Here is a 16,360-nt window from a genome sequence, read left to right on the forward strand (position 1 = left end):
AATACATCATATCAATAAACTGTTGTCAAACTGGGACACTGTCGTGTGCAAAATAAAAAAAAAATAAAAAAAAAAAATAGAAAAATCAGAATCCCTATTATATTTTTGTCTATTTTATAACCTTAAAATAATAAACGTACTTCCTATAGTGTATCACATGGCCCCTTAAATGTCAATATTATGAGAACCATATCATGCCAATTCCATACTTCATTTTTTAGTATTTCAAGAATACACACACAATAAAACTGCAGTGTCATTTATTCTTTAAAACAAAACTGCATCTTTTTATTCTTAAAATAAATCCTGTTTGACAAACTATTTCCTCCCCAAGAAGTTCTGCCTTTTAATAAGAGTTGTTTTTCTTCATTACAATCAACACCACCTTGACACTTCTTTTACAGTCACATTTTCAGTAAAATATATATAGTAAATTTTTTTTTTTTTCATAAAAGGTTCATTATAGCAGAGGTGCATTCAAGTTATTTTATGTACGAAATGCATTTTAGTGTATTTTTCCAGACAACAGTATGAGTCACGTCATTGACCCATTCATTCACCCAACGCCCTTCATTCATCTCACTCTCTGATGAACAACACACATAACATCTTTCAGACACACCTCTATACATTCAGGGTCTAAATTAACGTCTCCTCAAACAATGACTGACAGCTTTTGAATGATTTCATGGACATGCTGTGACCTGGAACATGTGAAGCCCTGAACATCACAAAAGCTCCCTCACTTATTACTGATTTTAAAGCAAATCTGATAAGCTGAAAGAAACACATGCTCTCAGACACTCAAAGGAGGAAATTTTATTTAATACAAGTTGTTAAACTTACTTTCAATGACATCTCATTCAGATTTGGTATAAATTAATGTTGATGAGACATCAACGGTGCCAGTGTTCACAGAGAAATCTCCAAAATGGTCCAGACATATCTGACATAATTCACTAGACAAAATATCTATGTGCACTCTATACAATGCGCTTCTCAAAAATATTGCATTAGTAATATGTACATATGCATAATTAAAAACAACTTTGAAGAGTTCCAGATAACATGAGCAAATCTATTAAAACAGGTTCAATTCACCCCGACAGCATGTGAAAATAAAGGCATGACATCGGCCCTCGAGGTTAAGGACAAATCAGAAAGGAGGAGGATGCCAATGTGAGTTCAGGATGAAATAAGACCCCTGACTCCTCGCTGTGACGCCAGTCCAGCGGCGCTCAGCAGGAGCAGTTCCCGCAGCCCTTCACGCTGTTGAGGACCTCCTCCTGAAGCTTCTTGCGCTCCTCCTCTCTCTGCGTCAGGCGCTCGGCTGCAGGCTCGGGCCGGCCCGCGGCGCTCGTGCTTCTGCTGTTCTGTGTGTTCCAGAGGTCTGCGTACAGACTGCCCGGCGTGCTCAGCAGAGCCTGATGACTGCCGCGCTCCACCACCTTCCCCTGCGTCACGAGCACAGAGAGATCACGCTGTCAATCGCCACACAATTAAATCATTCAGTCATCACTCAAGACTGTAAAGAGCCTCAAGTGGTTCTGACAAAGGATTTTGAGCTAAATATGACTTAAAGGGAGAGTTCATCCAAAAATTACTCACCCTCATGTCGTTCTAAACCCTCAAGACATCAGTTCATCTTCAGAACACAAATTAAGATATTTTAATGAAATCCAAGAGTTCTCTGACCCTCAGGATATTATCACGATCAAGGCACAGAAGGTAAAATAATCCATGTGACAGAGTTCACCCGTGGGTTTACGAAGCTACGAGAATGCTTTTTGTGCACAATTTATTCAGCAAGTCTCCCTGAGTTACCGTCTTCTGCCATTTTGGAGAGTATCCACTGAATGTAATCAACGTAATGAGCACCGTTTATGTTCAGGATGAAGCACGTGCATGTTGAACGTAAACAACACATTACGGGGAGAAGAATTGCTGAATAGTTTGCCGTTTTCACAAAAAGCATTCTCATAGCTTCGTAAACTTACGGTTGAACTCCTGATGTCACAGGGATTATTTTACCGATGTGCTACGTTTCTGTGCCTTGATCGTGGTTGCTGTCTATGGAAGGTCAGAGAACCCTTGAATTTCATCAAAAATATTTAATTTGTGTAGTGAAGATAAACGAGGGTCTTACAGGTTTGGAACGACATGAGGGTGAGTAATCAATGACAGAATTTTCATTTTTGGGTGAACTATCCCTTTAAAATGCTTGCTACGGTTAGCAAAAACAATCAAACCTGATCAGATTTTATTTTTTTTATGATAGAAATGTTTCGGAGGCAGTGTGTAAACTTGACTTACACAATGTGAGGTGGTATTTACTATTTTAGCATGCAGAAATGTAGGACTCAGTGTGTAAGAACCCTCAGGAATAAATATTTAAAAACCTGTAATTTGTGTTTTAAATAAATCAAGTAATCCTGATTTTAAATGTCTCATTGCGTCCCTTTGAGGAAAAACTAATTATTTGATACATTTTAATTGTTCTTGATGCGCTCCTAAATTTTTCAAATTAGGAACACACACGTGCTCCTCGGGAAAAATTAAGCACTAAGCCTTGAGCTTGCAGTCTGTATTGAATGCAATGCAATAAAAGAATCTGTGCCACATTATAAACGAAAACGCTTTGTTTTGTTATGTCAGGTAATCAGCAGCATGTCACAGATGCCGTATCATATTTTGACCCCAGAATCGTTTAACTTTAACTGAGACTTGTTAAGAGCATGTAAGGTTAACAACAATTATCTATTTTTCCGCCAGGGTCGTAGAAGAAAAAACCCTGAGCGTTCATGCAGGCTCTGCCTTGGGACCATTTCAGTTATTCAGCATTAAGCCTGGTTTCTTTGATTGATGCCTTGATATTCAGCAGCATAAAGCCTCCTGCAGTCAGACCGACTGAGCAGCTGCATCCAAATTGGAAGAACTGGGCAAAACAAGAGATTCAGGGCCATGCAGGGGCACTGACAGAGAGCCAGTGTGTAATGTTTGAGAAAGGTCTAAAGAGAGCTGAGACTCGGAGCGGGATGCGGCGGTGTGGGCGTACATGCAGCACTGCCTCTTAAAAGACTGCCAGCAACAAAGCCAAGTATGAAATGAGCTCGCACAATGACAAGTCAACCAGTCTCCCGGCTGTTTGCTAGATACTTGCATCAATTACGATGCCACTTTTGCCAAGCAAGCCTCAAACCCTGCTAGTATTTTTAGCAGCCGTGTCACTGACAGCTCAGATCGCTGTAATTATGACCCATTTTTGATACACAACAAAATTTGCTTCTGTTTCTTGGATCTGAAAATGTGATGTTGGTTGGTGTTTTTTTCTGGCAGCAGCTGCATCACGTGCTCCACCCCCCACACGCATCCAGATTGAAAAGGTCTCCACACATGGGAGACAAACAAAGGTGTCGCTGAGCGCTGGGCAAAAGGTATTTCCACTGTTAATGAGCTCAAAATGTAACAGGCCAGCCCCCCACACGCTGCCCTCTGCTCTCACACGCTCGCATCTGAAGCATGCATCAACCTGCATGTGTCTGCTACAGACCGAAGGGATGCTAAAAGCGCAGGCAATTCAGTACTAAGTTAACATGGGGGGGCAGCCTTTCTTTTCTACTGAGTTGGCTGGTGAATCTTGTCTGCTCTTAAGCAAAAAAAAGGTGCTATATAGCACAAAGTGGTCCTTGGCTCGTAATCATAGGGCAACCACTTTTGGTGCTATATAGCACCATATCTTTAAAGGTGCTATACAGCACTTTTGTCAAATGGTGCTATGTAGAACCATAAGAGGTGCCATATTGCATTGTATTTCTTCAACAAAAATGGTGCCAAACAGCACCAACAGTGGTTCTTTGGCTCATAAAGAACCTTTAACGTGGTTTAATGGGTTCTTTGTACGACAGTGGTGCTATATAACACCTTAATCACCTCATAGAACCACAGAAGAACCGCTGAAGAGCCATACAGGAGCTTAACAGGTTCTGTATATGGTAGCGGTGCTATATAGCCCCCTCAGTCATGCCAAAGAACTGCTATACAGCACCAAAAGTGGTTCTTTGGCTCGTAATCATAGGTGAACCACTTTTGGTGCTGTATAGCAGTTCTTTGGCATGACTGAGGGGGCTATATAGCACCGCTACATATACAGAACCTGTTAAGCTCCTGTATGGCTCTTCAGCGGTTCTTCTGTGGTTCTTTGAGGTGATTAAGGGGCTATATAGCACCCTTTTTTGTTTAGAGTGTAGTGTAAAAGCTGTAAAAACAAGCAGCTTTCTTTTTTTTTTAGCAGTATATACAGTTTTAGTAATGACTGTTACACACATTTAGTGCTGGGTTGGAACAGATTTGATGTATTCTGGATTAAATAATCAAATGACCAAAACCTAGTACTTGTAATTCGATAGTGTTTTCAAATACACATGATCAGATTACTGTTTATTGATCGCATAGATTCATATGATCCATTTAAATAGTTTTCTTCATTTTAAATATTTTGAATCAATGTACTGTCTATCATGGGTTACTATGTCTTTATTAAGGTTTTATTCATTAAATTAATTGTCTTCCTGTTTGTATTTTTAAGTTAAAAAAAACTACTATATAATCTTTAAATCAATAGTTCAGCCTTGAAACTCTACTTGTGTTCAAATTGGTTCAATGTTCCCAGCCAATCGGATTCACATCATTGCCATTTCCCTATATAACCAGGATGTAATACAGATTTTACAATCTATCCCAAGAGTAGTCAAGACAGGAATTAATTTGACAAACGTAAGCAATTCAAATGTGCTCAATGTGTGATTTTTATATCATTTTTATTTTAATACAAGCACTAAATTCTCAATGCTGATACTGCTGTTAGAAACATCTACAGGTTTTCTTTGGATTCATTAGGTTTAATTAGTTTTTCTTTAACTTGCATAATTACTTGAGAAGTCATGAAGCATGTTGATGTTTACATGTGTTAAAAATAAGTGTTCAATAACATTAGTTTGGTGCATAAAATGTAATTATTGTGATAAATTGTGGTATTTATAGTACATGTTACCCAACATCAGGGAATCATGAACATACAAACATGTTAAAAATAATTGACATTTTGAGTTTAAATCTTTAGAGGGACTTCAAGTAAATATTATAAGTCAAAGGGGTTCAGCTGACAACAATATTTGGGAATCCCTGCATTACAGGAACAAATATGAATAAAATGAAAACAGCAATGAGATTGCATGGGCAAACTCTTTCAGGATTGAAATTAAATGATAGAGATATATATATATATATATGTGCAATTCCACAAAACAAAATACATTTTTAGAAAATGTAAAAGAATTCATGGAGAACCAATAAACTATTTATTAATTTCCTGTGCATGGAGCTTATTTATACAGCACATTTCCCACATGCTGGTAATTCAGTTTCACTTCAAACTGATTTAGGCTTGGTGTTTATAATAAATGTTGTTTAAAAAAAGAATACGGCTATAATTGGTTTACTTGATAATTTTCATTCTTGTTCTGTATGCAGTTCAATTTGAAGGATTGTTTTGTGGCGTGAGGGGAATTAAAATACGTTTATTGTCTTTATAATTTTTGTAAATGTTTAATTTTATTTACAAGTATTTTACGTTATTTCTAAATGTAGTATGTTACTTGTGCACTGATACACCGCCGTGTGATTCTCAACAATGCAATTTTGACCTGGTAAGGTGCAGCTTTTCTTCCGGAAAACACAGTAATATAATAACAAGTACTTAATTTTAGGAATCTGATTACATATAACCAGTCACCACTGTGCAGTACAGACATTATGCAAACTAGAACACAGACGGTTATGAGTCCTATAGCAACAAACTCCGTGTGGTCCTTCTTTTCCCATGAATGCACTGAAGTCGACCCAAAAAGACATGAGAAAATGCAGTATGCCGCTGACACACTCCACACCCATTTCAAGGGCAGCTCTGGAGGATACAGGCATCGTTTCACAAGCTCCTTTTTACCAACAGACTGGATCTCAATCAGAACAATATACAAGGACAGCAGCGAGAGAGCGCTTTCTTCATCATTGCAATCAAAGAAACAAAAGAAATGTTCAAATGAATGCTTTTTCTATGAACGCCATTCACATCAGAAACTAAACTGATCACACTTTCCATGTAACACTCTAACAATGACCACACTATGACTCAGGGCCAAGCATTATAAGTGAAGGATGTTAATATTTCCCTATAGGTCCCTTTCACATGTCTCACATTAGGCCTTCAACACGAGTGGCATGCGCTGCTTTGACCTCCATGTGAAAAGCGGCACAGACAGAGGTACAGAAAGGCCATTTTACGAGGTTGCAGTTCCACCTGCATGCATGGTGACAGCAGAAGAAACACAAACTGTGTCCTCAAACTGCATCCCAGTGTAAATGCATGCCATTGTCTTTCTATAATAACCTGAAACAAGCAAACATATAAAGTGAACCCGGATTCTTGCAAACCACCCAAAGTCAGTGTCGCCCACAGGCTGAGAGACACAATAAGTGAGTGGCACATGAATGTTGTTTTGCAACGTTCAAGACAACACAAGCTGCATCAATCTCTCAATCAATGGAGATCCGCAAGCTTTTGTTTCTCATCCGCATCGTCATATGTCGACCATACAACTAGTGCACAAGTAAAACTCAAAAGCCATAATATGTGGATGAATCAATCCATTTTGACTTTCATCATTGCCCACATTATGACATATCAGAGGAACATACATTGTGTTTTCCTCACTGTGGACTGCATACATAATAAATGATTAAAAGAAGCAGATATTTATACTCGTGTATTAACATTTTAACATTTACTGTTAAGTAAATATGAAAAAAAAAATTTCCCCAAATCTTGCAACCCTAAAAAAAGAGATTCACATTAAAATATTTTAAAATAATTTTTCATTTTTTAAATAGTTTTTTTTTTTTTAATGCAGAAGCACTGCTCAACTCCACTAACTCCAGAATTATTCAGTTTTTATCAATTGTAAAATTCCTGTATTTTTTTTTCATATTGCAATAAATAAATAATGTCATTTTTTCCACCCAACATCATGCAGCCCTATCTCCTTGTCATGCAACTTGCCATTCAAGTCATCATTATAAACTCATCAGTAGTCATTGGCTGCCCCTCAAAAGGTCAACAGCCACTGGGGTCAAAGTTCAAAATTGTTTGAACTTTGACCTGGGAGTAACACTGTAGCTTCAGCATTGAATGCATTGCAAAATGTTGAAGTGAGTCTTTATAGTTGTGCTATTTGGTGTTTAAGGTGATATTCTTTCTAAAGGGAAGATGAAAATGATCCATTGGCTTGCTAAACATGATTTCTGGATGCTGTCAGACACATTTACAGGTTTCAGACGAGCTTACCTGATTTAGTACAATAATCTCATCTGCATCCACAATGGTGGACAGCCGGTGTGCAATGAAGACAGATGTTCTGTCCCTCACCATATCCTTCATGGAAGTCAGAATATTCTGGAAAGGCAAAATGAGGCAAAAAAAAAAATCATACTGTGTTTGAAAAATGTTGCTTCTCTTTTATCCTTCCTCCTCTGAATGAATCTGCAAGGCTGAGAAAGCTTTGGTGATGTTTCATTAAGAAGCCGTCTGCCTCATGACAGCAACATTTTCCTGCAATAACAAGCACTGATATGATTGACAGGATTTAGATGAATACCTTCTGACAATAAGATACATTAAAACACTGTCGAAAGCCAACAGAGCAAACACTTCCTTGACTATAATAAGGCATAAAGCCTCCTGAAAATGAAAAAGCTTAGTGTAAATATCAAATGAAAGGTGTTCTCAAAGCAACAGGGGAAAACCAGCAGCTTTGAGCAGAAATCCAATCTTTAAAGATCTGTTAGTGATGGTGGTTGGATCGACACCGCTAAATAGTTCAAAAACTAGGCAGATAAACCAAATAGGTTCACTCTTTTAGCACACAAAAGGAGCAAAAATTAGGGAAGCACGATATTATCGGAATCGACCGATGATGGCTTTAAATATAAATATTGGCATCAGCCCGTTATGAAATATATGCCGATATGTTGTGCCGATAAGTAACTCTTTTACTTTAGACCATTTACAAATGTTAGATCATAAAATAAAAATGTTAAGGTTAACTGCATCTTTCTGAAAAAATTAATTCTGTGATTAATATATAGTTATTTTCAAATCTTCAATGTACTGTCATTATAAAATAACTTCATTATTGTTTATTTAATTCTAACAAATAAGTTCTTGTTAAAAACTAACCAAAATTAAAAATAATTATAAATCGGTATCGGCCAAAATGAGTTGAAAATTATCGGCATATCGGATATCGGCAAAATCCAATATCATGCATCCCTAGCAAAAACATTCACAAACTAGTAATCTCCAATCTGATTGGCTGGCATTAAAGGGATAGTTCACCTAAACATGTTAATTTAACTCAGGACATCCAAGTTGTAGGTGACCTTTTTTTCTTCAGTAGAACAGTAAAGACGACTTTTAGCTGAAACTGTGGTCCTTGGTGATTCATAAGATGCAAGTCAATTGTTACCAACATTTGAGAATAAAAAAAAAAAAAGCATATCAAGGAACACTAAATTAATACCGTGGCTACTGATGATATATTAAGGTCCTATGAAGCGAAAAGATCGGTCTGAGCAGGAAACTGAACATTGTGTGTGACCCTGGAGCATAAAACCAGTCTTAAGTCACTGGGGTATATTTGCTGCAATAGCCAAAAATACATTGTATGGGCCAAAATTACTCATTTTTATTTTATGCCAAAAATCATCAGGATATTAAGTAAAGATCATGTTCCATGAAGATATTTTGTAAATTTCTTACTTTAAATATATCAAAATTTCATTTCTGATTAGTAATATGCATTGCTAAGAACTTAATTTGGACAAATTTAAAGGCGATTTTATCAGTATTTAGATTTTTTCAATCTAAATTTCGAAAAATTGACCCTTATGAAGTTTTGTGGTCCAGGCTCACATATACTGTAACATCATTACCTGGAAACCAGAGGGGCCTGTGCAGAACTACGTCATTCTGACAGGAATCTCAGAACAGCCTGATTTGAGAAAGGGGATTTTAAAATAGGGATTTAAAAAAAAAACACTGGGTGGATTTGTGTCATTACAGGATGGATGTGTACACACTTCCAACACACATTTATGTTCAAACAGTTGAACAATGCAACAACACTAGTTTTTTAGTGTTACTCAGATCCTGGGTCAGACGTACCCCAGCCGTTGGGTTATTTATCGCAGGGATTTTGCGTCGTCTTCTGGAGAGAGCGGTTCTAAGCGCCATCAAATTGATGCATTTCTTCGGTAAATACAGGTTTGTGTACATTTTATTTTATTGATAAAATCGTTACTGTACTGTATATCGTTCAATTTTATGCAGAGCAACATACAGGCGCGCGGTGTGAATCACTAAACGAATGTCGCTCGCATCGGTCTTATTACCAGTGTTGGGGAAACTACTCTGAAACTGTAGTTTGACAAGCTACAAGCTACTCGTAAGTTAAAGTAGTTAAACTAGTCAAGCTACCCTTTTGGAAAAGTAGTTAGCTACACTACAAGTTACTATCAAAAAGTAGCTAGCTACATTGAAACTACTTTTGATTTTTTTGAACAACGTATATTATAAATAACTGAATAAGTGTCTGAGGAATGTTTTAAGTAAAATATTTAGTGTTTAAAACAATGCAATACAATTATGATTTCAAAGAGTATTGTTTTATTATACACAACACTCAAATATCTCAGACTGTTACAAGTGTAACCTTTACTTGTCGTTTCTTTGAGAGACATGAACTTGGACAAATAAGGCCATGGGTAATTAACGTTAGTTGTTTCTCCATCCTCCAAATCTGCCGCCACGTCTTGCTCCATCATGGATAATATGGGTGTGTCAACCCACTTCTGTACGTCAGTGAACCGTTAGCCGCAAGATGCGTGATTAAACAACAGGTGGCGGTAATGGCAAAAAATGAGTTTGTAATCAAACAAGAAGAATATCCTTGCATCGCGCTGATTCGCGCAGGCTCGACAAAACGCAATGTAGCTTTTGCTCGCGCTACACCGCTACTTGCTGCAAAAAGTAGTTAGCTACTGGAAAAGCTACACTGTTTAAAAAGCAACTGAGCTACTGCCAAGCTACTGAAAAATGTAGTTAAGTTAGTAGCGTCGCTACTTGTAGTTAACTACTCCCCAACACTGCTTATTACCTGATGAAGAGTCATGCTTTGCATAAAATAAACGATTATATTCATAAAGATACAGAATACAAATACTTTGGATGTTAAAATATGTCCTCAGAGCGGTTTACGGTTTGTTTTTGGGCAGGTTATGAATGCAATTGCAGTACATTTCGGCTATGAGTGAAACGCAAGGCGGCGGTCTTATCTGTGAGCAGTTCCCGCCGAACACGACTCCAGCTCGGGCGCGAGAGCTAGCGCCGTTACGGTGGAAACAGAATTACAAAGAGTGGTCGATTTACTCGTGAATTACTCGTTTAATTTTTACTTCTAATGTTTGTTAAATGAGATTAAACAGGCAATATGTATAGCTTACATCAAAATGAGATAAACAATGCTGTAAATGAGAAATAAAGTTATCATGTAAACCAGTGGTTGTGGAGTATTTTACAGAAGTTTAGAGGATTTAAGTTAATCTGTAAACATTATTTCATGCAATAAAAATGAATCAACCCATTAGCTGGGTTAAATCAACCCTTTATGATGGGTTAAATAAACAACCCAATTTGGGGTTAATTTTACCCAGCAAATGTATTCTGTCCTATATTTACCCAGCCCTTGGGTTAAAAACAACCCAATTAGGGTTGTTTTTAACCCAGTGTTTTTTTAGAGTGTTGATATGCTTTTTTATTCTCAAAAACATGCAGCCGCTGACAAGCATTTTATGAATCACCAAGCAGCATGGTTTCAGCTAGAAATCTTCTTTACTGTTTTACTGAAGGAAAAAGTCCCCTACATCTTGGGTGAGTAAATTAACAGCACATTTGTATTTTTGGGTGAACTATGCTTTTAAAGGGGTCACGTCTTGAGAAAGCAAATTCAGCTTGATCTTTCAAATGTTTGATGTGCTATAAAAACTTTTTTTTTAAATTTATTTATTGAAACTAAAACTGAATTTCTGCAACTTTGCAATGACACAAACAGGAACAGATCAACAAGATTGGCCGAGGTTGTTTTTCTGCTCTGCATATCCTTTCAAGATGAAAAAAACAATGCCAGTAGATTCATTTCAACAGCAACAACAAACATTCAGTCTGTTCTTAATGATTTGAGTGGCACATTTCAGCACAGATTGTTATTGTGAATATATGATGCAGCTTTTTTTTTTTTTAAACTATATTTAACTCGACAGCAAACTCCCAGCTACAGACAGACAGCACTGTGCAATTATGTTTTCATGCCCATTTCATACCTATTATTGAGCAATCTACTATTTCATTGACACACGGATCTCACCTCTTCAGTGATCGAGTCTAGTGAAGACGTGGCCTCGTCATACAGCAAAATGGGAGGGTTCTTAAGGATGGCCCGTGCGATGGCCACACGCTGCTTTTCTCCACCTGTCACAAGAAAAACCCGCTCTAGATCACTCAAGAAGAAACCGCTCCGTTCCTCCGTCTTCACTAGGGCTGTGAATCGGCATGGGTTCACAATTCAATTATCGTGTCAACGATTCGATTAGATATCATGATGCATCACAATTATATAAAATTTATTTTGTGCATTTTTATTAAATTATATAAGCAGGCTACTTTGTTAATATATTAATGCTTAATGTATTCATATATAATTACAATGTAAATATAGCTTCAAATCATACAAGCAAATATAAAGTAATAAAGGGGGGGAAAGACAATTACAAGTGATAAACAAAAAGCACTTTCTGTATCTAAGAGTGCTAAGTATCTGAACGTTAACAATCATAGTTATGGCTTTTTCTTTTTTCCTCAGCTTTATTGCTAGAGATGCACCGATTGACCGGCCAGTGATCGGAATCGGACGGTTTTTCGCGTGACCGGCCCGGATCGGTGACCGGCCGGTCAGTCTCGCATCTTGCCGATTCCGAGCCGATCCTTTTATTGCCAGCGGCAATAAAGATATTTACAAAATATGATTTAGATAAGCAACATTATACGGCCATGATGTTTCCCCAAATATCAATATCAACACGATTGCAATGCAACACTGATTTTATACAATAGTATTTCAGTAGTTAAAATTAAGTGACTTTGATTTTAGACAAAATATTGACGTTTTTGCTCAATTTCACTGATGAAAATAGTTCAGATAAAAGCCACAGCAGAACTGCTGTGTGTCTCCGAACAACACACAGCAGTGTTTCGTTATTGAATGAACCCTTTTTGAACGAATCGAGTGAGTCAATGATTCAGTGGCCCATTCATAAGGACAGTCACTTGCCTCGTTTCTGAACGAATCAACCTTTGAATGAATGAATAAATGACTCACTCATTAAAACAGACACTTGCAGCCACCTACTGGTGGTTTAGTCATATTTAAAAGTATCATTGCATTTTTTCAACATTTATTTGCATGTTTAAAAAAAACATGTAAAACATTAATCTCATAAAATTATTGATGCATTTGAAATTTTGCCCTGTAAACACGTCTAATGCCACGTCAGATGCAGCTTCTGTTTCCTCTGCAGTGAAAAGATAGAGTTTGTTAATACTAATTTCATTTGAATGGTAACAACTCTACAGTTTCTTCTTATGCTAAGTAAATTCATCGAAACAAAGTAAGAATTTGATGTGAAAGATGACTATTAATAAGGTTAGGGGAAGAAATAACCTTTTATAAACAGTGGGAAATTATATCTATTTGTTACATACAGCAACTCATTTAAGTTAACTATTTCTTCCTCTTTCCAGTCACAGAGCACTTTATTATGAGAGTCGTTTAAGTGAGAGAAAATCTGTAACTTAGTTCAGATTGGGGGAATTGTAATGTTTAATCATTTCTTTTATTAATGAATTTTGCATAGATTTTTGTTTCTATATGCTGTCAATTATAGTTCTTAGAAAGAAAATCGGTATCGGCAAAAATCGGTATCGGGAGGTCACACTTCCAGAAAAATCGTAAATCGGCCAAGAAAATTGCAATCAGTGCATCTCTGATTATTGCCATTTGAGTGGCAGTGGCAGCTTTAATAGACTGCATTCACACTAATGCACAAATCTGTTACCTGACTTTGTTTACATCAATTTCATAAAAGTATTCACAAGTGCATTTAACCGCAGCTGCGAGCTTCAGGACAAACACACATAAAAGTGCACGTGAAAGTCTGTCAGCCCGTGAGTTTCGTGCATCTAATACATACTGTTTCCAAACGACAGAAATTAAAGTATATCTAAAGTAAAAGACTAAAATAACAGTGTGTCTCACAGCGCACATTCTGTTCAATGTAGCCGCCGCAATTGTCTCTAGCGCACACATGTGCCATAGGCGGGAAAAAGCCAAGCTCAGGTTTAAAAATAGAGAGTGCATTTTTAATACTTGCGTTATAAGGGCGTATGTGAATGCCGTCAGTTGGCTATAATCGATTATGGTCTATTACTGCACCGATGCAGACTGGTCCACGTCTGCATCGCAACAGACCAATGCAATGATCAATTTCGACACTCCTAGTCTTCACAGACATTCACATCCTCTCAGAAACACTCAGGGCTGGGGTTTGTACCTGAGAGCTTCAGGCCTCGCTCTCCGACCTGCGTCTCGTATCCATGAGGCATTCGGAGAATGGCATCATGGATTCCAGCTAGTTTGGCCACACGGTAGACGTCCTCTGCGGTGGCATTGATGTTACCATACAGCAGATTGTAAAATATGGTATTGTGGAAAAGCACGGCATCCTGTAATTATATTGACATTTGATTCTTATCCAACATGGCACACAAGTAATTTTCATGACTTTTTCATAGCCTCAAATTAGGTCTGATTATGGTTCCCATGGTACCTTACTGCTAATTTATAATAAGATATTTATTTTAAAAGAAGAAATAATGAGGTGATAATCACATCTGATGAGTCTCAGAATTAGACGTGAAGCCTCACCTGCGGCACGACGCCCACAGCTTTCCTCAAGCTCTCCAAACTAACATCACGAATGTTCTGGCCTGCGATGTAGATGTTGCCCTGCTGTGGCTCGTAGAAACGAAAGAGCAATCGGACAATCGTGCTCTTTCTAAAAACATGAAAAAATAAATAAAATAACCTTTAAGCACTGTCAATCTCTATAGGGTTAGTGTGAAAATGGTGCTCATTTACCTGAAGACTAATGGTCATTGCACACCAGTCCAAAATTTTCATAAGCGTTTTTTCACATAAAAGTAAAATCATTAATTCTGACCCATGCAATGCATTGTTGGCTATTGCTACAAATATAGCACAGTGACTTAAGACTGCTTTTGTGCTCCAGGGTCACATATATTATTTAAATAAAAACTTTTATTTTGTATGTGATTTAATCATTTGATAGCACTAATATATCATTTATTTTTGTAATCGCGGCTTTGAACGATTATGTAATTGTGGCATCCATAATCGTAATCACGATTAGAAGCTGCTCGATTATCCTGAGCGATTCAAAGTTTATATTTACAGTCTCTTTCTATTCTGCAGTTTGTTTGTCATACAGTGCTTTATGCTGTGAGACGAAGTGGATCAACTTGTCAGACGTCATTCTGGATTTTTGCATTCGCTCGTTCGGTGGCTCTGAATTGATAAAACACCTTACAAAATGCTTGCTACGGATGCGAAAAACGAAGAAAATTAAACCCAATCTGATTTTGTTTTTAATGACAGATGAAAGTTTCGGAGGCAGTGTGTAAATGTGATTGATGATGTGAGGTCGTATTTATTTTTTACCGTGCAAAAATTTCAGACTCAGTGTGCGATGACCTTAAATACACTAAAATTAATTATTATATGAGCTGTTTCAGGACAGTCTTGTTATCCTGTTAATATAATTTAGGTCTGGAAACTTTAATACAATGCACAATGTGTACAATAGGGTCATTCTGTGCCATCTCACCAGAGGTCCCGGCTCAAATGAAGAAGAAAAACAAAATATTAAATGTCATGGATGCATATTTACAGAGTCAAAATGGCAATTTTCACCTGAGATTAAGAGCCAAATTAGGGGTAAAAATGACTTCAGACAGAAGGCAGCATCATGATGTTATTTTCACACAGAGATGGGTAGATCTATTAGTAAAATCTGTTAACTTTAGCAATCTTTGATATACATTCATTTAATTTAATATTTTGTCTTTCATCTATACACGTTTGTCTTTCTTTAGAAAAAAAAAAATGACAATCAAAAATTGGAGCCAGGGAAGTTTCTGAAATTATTTTGATTTGACACAATGACCCAATAGTAATTTTTAGCAATGAATATATAATGAAAATGTTTTTAAAAAGTATATCAGGGCCTCAAAATATTGGTTTGCAGCAGCTAAAAAAAACCTTATTTCCTACAAAGTAAAGTACAAAGATTCTTAACTTTATAAAAACAGGGTTAAATGTTTGAGCTTGACAAATGCGGTCAACAAATGGCATGAGATTATTTACTTGTCTTTGGCTGCAAACAGGCCTCAAATGATGGGACTCCAGTCTTATCACAGTGTTAAATGGCAATAATCCCTCATATCTAATAGTTCTCACTCCAAAGAGTTTTTGCCTTTACTGCTGTATTTCTCAAAGTAATGGAGCTCCAATTTGAACCCTATTGTGCCATGTTCAGAGAAACCTAACATAAGTATGTCTTTCCTGGAGCACTTACCCACATCCACTGCCACCAACAATGGCCACCTTTTTCCCCGCAGGTACTTCAAAGGAAACCCCGTTAAGCACCTTTTGTCCCTCCAAGTACTCAAAATACACATCCTCAAACCTGATGGTGGCTTCCTGGGGTCTAACGAGCAGCGGCGGCGCCATTTCTTTCTCCTTCGGACACAAAGGTTATATAAAAAATACATTTAGCAGTCTGAAAAATTTACATTGAGGACAATCCATTGCAGTGGCATCGTCAAAACAATGGCTCGCATGCAGCACTTTTACACTAATTCTACACACAGATGTGTTATTTGAGAAATCAAATTAGGATCTCACAATAATGGCTTGATGGGCAGCGCTGTCACGCGGTGAAAACCATTACTGATCACTGCGAACAATCGGACAGATTTTATTCACGGTAATTACAGGCTGCATATGAAATTAGCCAAACGAAGAATGAGATTCATCAACCTCCCCCACTGATGCTA

General features: G+C 37.3%; 1 protein-coding gene across 3 annotated transcripts in view; it reads right to left on the reverse strand.

Moving 5' to 3' along the window:
• Window positions 1–244: 244 nt before the first annotated feature.
• The window catches only part of LOC306853362 (iron-sulfur clusters transporter ABCB7, mitochondrial), a 43,412-nt gene continuing 27,296 nt past the window's right edge, over window positions 245–16,360 (reverse strand). Inside the window, exons 11-16 of one of the 3 annotated variants that reach the window (XM_079390699.1) lie at window positions 15,880–16,043; window positions 14,151–14,280; window positions 13,777–13,948; window positions 11,535–11,638; window positions 7,400–7,507; window positions 245–1,454 (exon numbers count right to left, since the gene is read on the reverse strand). In XM_079390699.1, coding sequence (XP_079246825.1) covers window positions 1,239–1,454; window positions 7,400–7,507; window positions 11,535–11,638; window positions 13,777–13,948; window positions 14,151–14,280; window positions 15,880–16,043 — 894 coding nt within the window. In that variant the 3' untranslated portion in view covers window positions 245–1,238. Of the gene's footprint in view, window positions 1,455–7,399; window positions 7,664–11,534; window positions 11,639–13,776; window positions 13,949–14,150; window positions 14,281–15,879; window positions 16,044–16,360 lie in introns of all 3 variants that reach the window. The other 2 variants (XM_079390700.1, XR_013782732.1) reach the window with 2 other exon arrangements.

Source organism: Barbus barbus (assembly GCF_936440315.1).
Source record: "Barbus barbus genome assembly, chromosome: 33".
Classification (NCBI taxonomy): Eukaryota; Metazoa; Chordata; class Actinopteri; order Cypriniformes; family Cyprinidae; genus Barbus; species Barbus barbus.